The following is a 10,301-nucleotide window of genomic DNA, read 5'->3' on the forward strand; positions in this document are numbered from 1 at the left end:
CTTGGATGACATGGGGGTGAGTAAATTATCAGCAAAAGTTTTTTTTAAAGAGAACTACTCCTTTAAATAACATTATACAATACTATTCTGGACTGTCCGCGCTAATGTCTGTACCAGCCTGTATCTGATCAACTTTCTAGCGTATGGTGTAAATGTTTTGCTTAAGGTTAAAAGCGTGAATAAATTTGAATGTAAATGTACACAGTGTAAAAAAATAAATGTAAGTTCAGTTGCTGCCTTACATTTTTAAGTAAAGCCAACTTGGCTAGTAAGAAAATATTGTTGTTTTAACTTAAAAAAGTAAATGACCTGGTTGCCTCATAATTTATAGATAATACAATGGGATTCAAAATATGATGTTATCTACAGTAAACCATATTAATTATTAAAGAAAAAGTTGTGATAACAAATCACGAAAATGTGTGTTAACAGTGTGCCTATAAGATCTTGAAACTGCTTATTTTAAGAGTAAAAGTAGTGTAAAATCATATGTTGCCATGAGTTATTGACATCAATTTTGAAAGTATAATCCCTACAAGAACTCCGGAGATCATTCCCTTGCAAGATCCCGAAACTCCAGCTTGAGCTCCAACAACTGAGCCGATAAGAGCCGCAACCACAACCATCAACATCAGCACACATCTGTGGAGTTCAATGCAAACTCTCTGCGTCTTCTCTTGTCTGTCATTTCCCACTGTGAAAGAGAATAACACTAATAATAATCAGTGCTTTAGTGATTGAGAGAGCAGCTGAATAGGTGGAAAATACTCACAGTTATGAATATTGTTCTGCGAAATGACCTCACTTTCACAAAATGGTTTTTCCTTTTTCTCAATCGGTTCGTTCTCTTGAGGAAAGAAATCACCATGACTCTCTTCTAATAAATATGCTAGGTGTCTAATCAAATTATTTAATTATTGAAATAAATTGACCGACCTTTAGAAGGTGCAGCACCCATGATGTCAGTGTGTGAAAGGGTTTTAGCTCTTCATGAAATTGATAACAAGAAAACTGAACTTAATACACAGCCATTTCATGTCACACTAACACATATTAACACTAATTTCATTAAATAATTTCCCCCATTATCATTATATGACAAAAAAAATGTGTAGGAAAGATGCAAAAGTGAATCTATGCTGAACAAAAGCTTATGCAACAACCAAATACACTTTTTGGAAATTTTTTTTAAACACAGAAAACATATCGAACAAGAAGCAAAATATAATATTTCATCCGCATACCTCGTCTTGGTCGTTCTTCTGTAGTCTATAGCTTTACTTCCGTGTAAAATATGTTCATTTACGAACTTTGAGCAATACTTTATCCACGTAAATTAATTATTAACTTGGCCATAAAGGTGCATGGAGAATTTTGTTGATTAATTTTTTGTAATAAAATATTGGTATTTTGTAGGACACTTCTCTACCCTAAAGTGTTACCATTATAAATTATATTTTTACATGTAACACTTTATAATACATGAAGTATAATATTCTTGTTGCCTAAAACAATGAGTTAATTATTTTCAAATATTGAAAAAAATTGCTTTCATTGTTTAAAGTTAAATAGCCAATCATGCATTTTGGATACAGATATGTTGTGCATTAGTATTTTTAATATTGGACAAACATTTCATCATCTATCTGTCAATAAACAGATTCCCTCATTTCATTCTGTTTTTCTTCCTAAAGATGAATATATTGAACATTTCCATTGTTATTACATAAAGGACTCGATATACAAAACACCATGTTTCCTCTGGTAACGGAATTCTCTTATTTCTCCTCAAAGGTCACACACACACACACACACACACACACACACACACACACACACACACACACACACACACACACACACACACACACACACACACACACACACACACACACACACACACACACACTGTACAGTTTCCAAAATGAATTCATAAACAGCAAATGAGACCAAGCTGGATATAAGAAAGAAAACATCATGACATCATATCAGTTTAAAATAAAGCACATGTCTTATGATGCATGTACACACATGAAATAAAATAGAAATAAAAGAGTTAACAGGCTCTTGTCTCGATTTAAGGGCCGTCTTTGAAAAACGCGCATTAGCAAACCTTCAGATGTTTCACTCTGCAGATAAACGGCAGCTTTCAGATCAGTGTGAACGAGCTTCTGCTGGAACGCTCAAAGGCCTTTGGCTGGGTTTCAGTGGGTCAAAGGTCAGACTCTCGCCCCATCCTCAGAGGTCAAAGGTCAGACCTTCACCCCATCCTCAGAGGTCAAAGGTCAGACCTTCACCCCATCCTCAGAGATCAAAGGTCAGACTCTCACCCATCCCCAAAGGTCAGACTCTCACCCCACCCTCAGAGGTCAAAAGTCAGACCCTCACCCATCATCAGAGGTCAAAGGTCAGACTCTCACCCCACCCTCAGAGGTCAAAAGTCAGACTCTCGCCCCATCCTCAGAGGTCAAAGGTCAGACTCTCGCCCACGCCCCCTCCTGCGAGCGGCGGTAGAGCTGAGCCTGTCCGCCGGGGAACAGCTCGTCCGCGCTGGGATGGTCCAGGAGGAACCGGATGGTGGATTTGATGTGCTGGATGAAGTGAGGAGGTTCTGCTCGCGGAGACGTGGACAAAAACTGAAGGACAAACAGACGTTAATTAGCTTCGCTTTTCATCCTGCAGATCTCAATAATGACTGAACACACATCAAGCAACATTTATCACTTCTACATGATCCGATAAACTTCTCACACACACTCTCCTACACTTCTCCTTTAGACTTTTTAATACAGTAAAAGTCTTCTAGTATAATTATCGTGTATTTCTGATGTCAAATATGCAGTAAAAGCAAGAATAACTTTAATATCGTTAGTGATATTTTAAGATGAACACTTACTGGACTGAAGCAACTGAGGTTTACTTGATTATACATCTAATTTTTTTTAAATCATGAGTATGAAATATGATAAACAGGCTTTTAAGGAAGGTTTATTTGTTCATCTCGCAATCATCATTCTATTTTATTGCATTATAAGTTTAAAAAATACAGAGCTTTGATCATAAAAGCATTTAAATATCATCTTCAGACATTATAGGCAGATAATAATATTTATATGATTTTATGACAGTATCTGCTATACTGTGATAACGATCTCATTGATTTATATTGCAAGCATCAGAATTTCATCTTATTTTTTGTCCATGTAAATATCAGGATCTGCACCAAATTACATATTTTTGCTCGGTTTGAGTGTCTGAATTAAAGTATACCAGGAAAGAGCCTGATATATGAGATGTGATCCTCAAGTGTATACTCTGAAGGGCGTTCAGACCTGGAGGATGGTTTCATCATCTTGAGAAAGCCAGAAGCCCATGTCTTCGTTCGGCGTCCATCGGCACGGGCCGATCCTCACGAGCTCTCGGCTGGAGTCATACACGTCAACCATCTGTCAAGAACGGTTACAGTCAACCACATTTAATTATACTGTCTACAGGACAGAGTGTTTCAAAGCAGCTTTACTGAGATAACAGGAAATAATGCAACAAAGTTTGTTTCTAGAAGAGAATCGCGTCACAGTCCAGCTTAAGTTCAGTGATGGTTCATTTTTGTTGTAAGAAAGTTATTATTTTAGTTAATTTATATATATATATATATATAGAGAGAGAGAGAAAACCGTGATGTCATCGTCCAGCTCAGATCAGTTCTCATATAATGGTGTAAATCTAGCAGATCAATAATATCGTTGAACATTAATTTAAAGGAGTCGTTCACTTTTAAAAAAACTTTTGCTGATAATTTACTCACCCCCATGTCATCCAAGATGTCCATGTCTTTCTTTCTTCAGTCAAAAAGAAATTAAGGTTTTTGATGAAAACATTCCAGGATTTTTCTCCATATAATGGACTTCAATGGGGTCCAAACGGTTCAAGGTCCAAAAGACAGTTTCAGTGCAAACTGTTCAAAGGGCTTTAAACGATTCCAGACGATGAATAAGGGTCTTATCAAGCGAAACGATCGCTCATTTAATAAATAAATAACAACGTTTAAGTTTTATAAGCTCAAATGCTTCTAACTCGTTCATTAAAACGAACAAATCTTTTCGTTCAATCGAAAAAAGATTTGTTCATTTTGATGAACGAGTTCGAACAGGAGAGTCATGAACACGCATCACAGGACAGAGCATTTGAGCTTATAAAACTTAAACTTTGCTGTTTTTTGTTTTTTTAAAAATGACCGATGGTTTCGCTAGATAAGACCCTTATTCATTGTCTGAACAGTTTGCACTGAAACTGTCTTTTGGACCTTGAACCGTTTGGACCCCATTGAAGTCCATTATACGGAGAAAATCCTGGAATGTTTTCATCAAAAACCTTAATTTCTTTTCGACTGAAGAAAGAAAGACATGGACATCTTGGATGACATGGGGGTGAGTAAATTATCAGCAAAGGTTTGTTTAAAGTGAACTACTCCTTTAAATGTCCCCAACTAAGCAAAACAAAAGCCAAAGGTGAAAAAGGGCGACAGTGACAATGAATAGAATAGAGAAAAAAACCTTCCCAGCAGGCAATTTTACTTTTAAAAGACGTCTAATAGCCGTCTTAACTCAGCTCAGACGTCTAGGCTGAAACTAGGCAAAACGTGGGTAAATTTAATAGACGTTTAAAAACCATCGCCCAAGAATAGATTAGTCATCAATTACATAACAAACAAATGAAATGAGTGAAGAAATGAAACCGAACACCTTGTAATCACTGTTGACTTTGTGTACATGATGAAACATCTAAAGTTATTCTGCAAAAAAACGACATGTGCCCAAATTCAGGGTTATATTGGCTAGAAGTGTGTTACAAGTGTGTACCGGTCCTCCAGAGAAGCTGCGAGCGGACCTGAGCTCCTCCGCCGGCCCTCGACACGCAAACGAGGCTGGAAACACGTGACCGGTTTTAACATTCACCCCTGCGATCAGACAGAAACAGGACTCATGCAATAACTCAACGAGAAACGCTTATAAACTGGTGGATTACACAACTAAAAGCTTGATAGCTTAACATTTGAAAATGAACTAATTATACAGTTATATTGTGATATAATGAACTTCATTTTATTATTATTATTTTTTAAATATTTTCATTTAAATAAACAATAATAAACAAATATTTTTATTTTAAAGAGAAATAAAATATATTTAATAATAATAATCATTATTAAATTATAAATTATTATTTATTTATTTAATATTTATTTATTTATTATTATTATATATATTGCCCAAGTAATGTCATCACACACATTTTGGCTAAGAATAATAAATAATAATAAATAGTAATAATAATAATTATTAAATTATAAATCTAATAAAAAATGTTAATTATTTTATTGCCTAAGTAATATGATCACACAAATTTTGGCTAAACTAGCACAGCTTTAAAAAATCAAATAAACTGCAATCACAATATTTATCACAATTTGACCGCACTGGTCACACTTCATGTTTGTTGTTGAGTGAAACTGGTGAGGACATTGAAAATATGCCTTTTTATTAGGGTATTTTATATTTTTGTGCATCATCCTTGTAATTGATAATGTAAATGCACACTTCAGATAACAGAGAGCTGATATTACCGATCCCGTACACCACTGGCCGATGAACCCCGTCTCGGACCGCGTCGTTCATGTCTGAACAAACACAGTTATTCATTATTCAGAGTTTCCTGAAGTCTTACATCAGCTGAAGAACACACTCATCAACTGCATCAAACACAATGTGCAAATGTACAGTCAAGTATTTATTTTAAGTTCCTCTCATAAAGCATAATTTAACCTCCTGATTTGGAGTATAATAAATGAATTGTAATGACTGCTTTTCCAGTGTTTTTTTTTTTTTTTTTTGGATGTGGTTTGCTGAGGTTTCATCAAATGATTTTGTTTTTTGTGGTACACAGGTTTACATTTTAAGGGTGAACTGTCACTTTAAAAGGGGTTATATGTAAGAATTTTCCCAGGAGTCAGACCTGTGATGCAGCACGTCTCCAGGTGAACGTCTTCCTTCTGCTTCTGAAAGGCAGCTGCAAATCAAAACACTCTCATATTCGGATCTCACACTGAGCGTTTCGCCTTCATCACACACTTGTACACACGTACCCAGAATACTAAGGCTGAGCGAGTGAGAGGTCTTCTTGTCGTCATCGAAACCCCCGACAAGATGCAGCTCCAGTCTGAAAACACACACACACACACACTCCTAAAAGTCATTATACATGTGAAAACCCCATTAGAGCCGAGTGATGCGTGAAGATCTACAGCACCTGCCGTCTTTATCCGGGTTGCTTTTAGAAGTGACGGCATTGACTATCAGAGGAACTTCAGTCCATGTGCTGGACCCATCACAGTGTGCAAGGCAAGTCGCTCCGCTGCCTTCAGAACAGAGGAAACACAGGATCACACACCCGTACATGCAGTGAAACGACATCAGGTATGGATTTGAAGACGGTTTCGTGTCACCTGTGTGTCGGAGAACGACTAAATGGCATGTCGTGGCATCATCAGAGCCCAGGATGGAGACCGAATCTGAGGAAAGAGAAACCTCAGGGTCTGTTTGATTGACAGATGTCATTCGCTCATCACACACACACACTCACTGTCCGCTGGAGTCGTGGACGCAAACTCTCTCTGCTGGACGTACAGGAGCTGCTCAGGGTCCACGGGCTCCGGGCTTCGGCACACAAACTCCTGCGCACTTTCCTAAGAGAGAAACACACGTTAATGCTAAAGAGGAATGTTTTTAACAACAAGATGCATGTAAGAATTCAAGTTTGAACCTTTTTAAATTTTATTTATTATTATACATTTTTGCAATACACTTCAATAGTGCTGCTGAGTGGAAAATAAATTCATAACAACATTACATGTAGTCTGTATATGAGCTCATTATTAGGTTGCATGCAAAAATTATAAGAGCAATACATATATATATATGAAGAGTTCAGATGCAAAAGCCTCTAAGTGCCATTTGAAATTTTCTTCTAGAATGATGATTTTTATCAAACTTGTATATTTAAGTTCAGTAATTTCACTTAAATAACAATTAATAGGTAATTATCATTGCCATTTAAGTGAAATTACTGAACTTAAGTATACAAGTTTGATAAAAATCATCATTAAAGAAGAAAATTTCAAATGGCATTTAGAGGCTTTTGCATATGAACTCTTCATATATATATATATATATTTATTAAGAGTTCAGATGCAAAAGCCTCTAAATGCCATTTGAAATTTTCTTCTTGAATGATTTTTATCAAGCTTGTATACTTAAGTTCAGTAATTTCACTTAAATAACAATTAATAGGTAATTATCATTGCCATTTAAGTGAAATCACTGAACTTAAATATACATATTGCTCTTATTATCTTAATGATATATAATAGAGCTGTAAAATCATGTGTATATACATACACATTATAAAGTATATTTGAGTATTATTGTACTTTTAAGGATTTCTACCTTTGTACCTGTGTACTCGAGTAATTTTTTAACTATAAAGTGAAAGAGGATCTATGTATCATAGTTTCTGCATAGACACTGCCATATTATATTACTTCAAATATTAAATTGGCTATCAGATTACTATGTTTGTACCTTCAGATCCGGGTATTTGCTGAAGAGTTCTGCGGTTGAGTTCACGCGCTCTACTCGCTTATTCTGAGTCCACAGCGGCATCCTGGTAGAGATTACATCTGATCATCCGATTATTTTATTAAACTTTGATGATTAATAACTCATGTGAGATTCTCCTCCATCTCACCGCTGGACCTCTCTCTCTTCCGCGGTGCACACACGTCACAGGTCATGTGACTCTGAACAGCAGAACTGATTCGCTAGAAGGGACATTAAACGGAAGTCAGTTTAACAGTAGAACTAATCCAGAGGAAAGGCTGATGCGGGTTCATCATATGCGATACATGTAAAATCCGACAGGCGGCGCACTGCTAACTGCAATTAATAAACGACTCATTAATAAAAAAATTGGCATTTAATTGAAGTCCTTGTAAAACACGTAGACATTTTCTGTAATCTAGCTTGTATAATAATTTAATTAAATAAATATTTAAATATCTACATGTGAACATATGTAATATCACTGTTGACCAGCAGGGGGCTCTAGTGCATCACCTTTATCTTAGTTAATGAGATCCAGCGCCTGGGTTTGCTCAGGATGGTTTTTCTTTCCTTATGCTAAATGTTTAAGAAATGTATTGACAAGTACATTGATGTATGAACACAATGTACAGAAGAATATCCGTTCAAGAATTTTACAGAATAAAGAATGATTATAAAAAAGCAACCCCTTCATCACTTATCCGATTATGGGAAATATTTTTATTTTTAATAGGCAGTTAATAAGAAGCTAAAAAAGCTAGTTACATTTTCTTAACCCCAAATTAATTCAAATTCATCTTACATTTTTATTTGTCTCTTTTAGCTTGGCAAATCTTACTAACGTTATAAGGTTTATAACTATTTAAACCAAAGAATTAAAGTGCCAACTCACTGTGACCGTGTGTGTGTGCGTATTGATCACAGTTTATAAGTTTTCCTGGGAACATGTTTGCAATGGGATCACAATGACAGGAATTACTCAGTGTTTAATCACTTTAATTGCACAACTACAGTACAAACAGTGACAAATACAAGTCTGAAACCACTGAAGCTATCTTGCATTCATAATTTACACAATTCTCATATTTTTTACCATAGTCTAACTTTGTCCTGTGACTAAACCAAGTTTGATCTCATGCTGGAGAAACACATCCATATTGAATATTTAATATTAATAAATATTTGAATAACGTTTTATTAATTTATACCTAAATTATCTGTTTACCTATTTATTTGAACCTTTCTTATTTATCATCATGGGCAATAAAAACCCAAATATGACATGAGGTTGTTTCTCTACATAAATAGTTCAGACACAAATATAGAATATTAATGCATTTTTAACCTTCAAATGGTCTTTGCTTCCTTATGGACTTCGGGGATTGAGTAATTGTACAAAAAAATATACATTTTTAATCACTCAAATAATATCAATTTTTATTTTTATTTTTTACTCCTCATCTATTCATTAATGCTGTGTTTTTGGAGATATAAAGTACTTTTGTATCCATATACCACACAATTCCACAACTACACCATCATTTTTTATGATACATTGCATTTATGCTCTAGTACTAGGCCTTCTTTTCTGTGTAAAAATGTTCAGATTTATGTCGGATTTTTTTTTTTCTGACACATGAAGAAAACATTTTTTCCCCACATTTCCCATTCATTTCAATGTGGGGTCATATTGACCCCGAAGACCGGAAGTGTAAACATTTTTTTATATACCTTCAGAACAAGCCCAGTTAGATAGATTACGAAAAGTTACAAAATCTTTTTTTTATTAAGTAAAAGTCGATTGGGGTCGTATAGACCCCACGACCCGATTGAGGGCTACAGAAAATTAAGTAATATATCCGTTACATGTTCCTTGGTTTTGCGTTTAGTTTGTGGTATTTGGACTTTTATTTTGAAGTGTATTTTCCGTTCGGCATCGCCTGTTTCCTGTTGCCACAGTGATTGATTACCGTCATCTGTTCCTGGTCAGTCTTTGGTGAAACATCTTGCGTTGCACTATCAGTCCACAGCAGGCTGGTTTTAATGAGCACCATTATATAAAACCAAAGAGAATGAGGCACCAACTCTCTCCTAGATTCACACACACACTCTGGTCTGGTGTGTTTGATCCGTCGGTCTGTGATTATTCCCTCACTGAATGGATCGCATGAAAATGAGGTGTTTTATCCTCAGTTTTTCAGTCTGTGGTGTTTTTTGTCTCGGATGAATACACCCGCACTTCACAGGAACAGGTGTGTGTATGTGTGAGTTTTTCCAATGCATGCGTGTGAATATTCATGCACTGTCATCAAAAGAACGAGCTGTCTAAACTCACTTTTATACCGAATGAATCAAGCAAACACTAGAAAGTGAGCGTCGTGTTTGTAGTGTAAGTGGCCTGAACAGATCCTGTCCGGAACGGCCGATTCCTGTTGAGGGAAATGGAGCTTTTCCTGTTTATAAGGAGATTCCAGCCAATCAGGGGCTTTCATTCAATCCAGACACATCAATCCAATCATCTAAAAACAATAAAAGCTGCAGTCTGAGACCAATAAAGTTTTTGGACTCTAAAGAAACAAGAACAAATGCATCTGTTTTCTTAAAAAACAATTCCTCCTTTTGCTGAATTGCATTAAATGTTTT

General features: G+C 35.7%; 1 protein-coding gene and 1 long non-coding RNA gene across 2 annotated transcripts; both read right to left on the reverse strand.

Annotated features, from left to right (window-relative positions):
- Positions 1-46: 46 nt before the first annotated feature.
- On the reverse strand, positions 47-1,028 carry LOC148977619 (uncharacterized). The gene is made up of 3 exons (XR_016169421.1): positions 937-1,028; positions 773-847; positions 47-694 (listed from the first exon to the last, which is right to left on the reverse strand). It is a non-coding gene; the product is annotated as an uncharacterized LOC148977619 (long non-coding RNA).
- A 1,310-nt stretch (positions 1,029-2,338) lies between these two features.
- ntan1 (N-terminal asparagine amidase) lies at positions 2,339-7,849 on the reverse strand. The gene is made up of 10 exons (XM_039656491.2): positions 7,638-7,849; positions 6,640-6,742; positions 6,503-6,568; positions 6,307-6,415; positions 6,143-6,216; positions 6,013-6,066; positions 5,624-5,677; positions 4,860-4,957; positions 3,333-3,446; positions 2,339-2,636 (listed from the first exon to the last, which is right to left on the reverse strand). Exons 1-10 carry the CDS (start codon positions 7,716-7,718, stop codon positions 2,475-2,477), a joined length of 915 nt encoding a protein of 304 aa, XP_039512425.2. The 5' UTR covers positions 7,719-7,849; the 3' UTR covers positions 2,339-2,474.
- Between the last annotated feature and the right edge of the window lie 2,452 nt (positions 7,850-10,301).

The sequence above is a fragment of the Pimephales promelas genome, chromosome 8, assembly GCF_988280905.1.
Source record: "Pimephales promelas chromosome 8, fPimPro1.hap1.1, whole genome shotgun sequence".
Taxonomy (NCBI): domain Eukaryota; kingdom Metazoa; phylum Chordata; class Actinopteri; order Cypriniformes; family Leuciscidae; genus Pimephales; species Pimephales promelas.

What these genes read in the sequence shown, in the direction of transcription:
- ntan1 (XM_039656491.2), bottom strand. Translation starts at nt 7,718, where the DNA reads ATGCCGCTGTGGACTCAGAATAAGCGAGTAGAGCGCGTGAACTCAACC. An exon ending in GCAAATACCCGGATCTGAAG is followed by an intron (nt 6,743 to 7,637) that starts GTACAAACATAG and finishes TTTCTCTCTTAG; the next exon opens with GAAAGTGCGCAGGAGTTTGT. An exon ending in GCAGCTTCTCTGGAGGACCG is followed by an intron (nt 3,447 to 4,859) that starts GTACACACTTGT and finishes CGTTCTTGACAG; the next exon opens with ATGGTTGACGTGTATGACTC.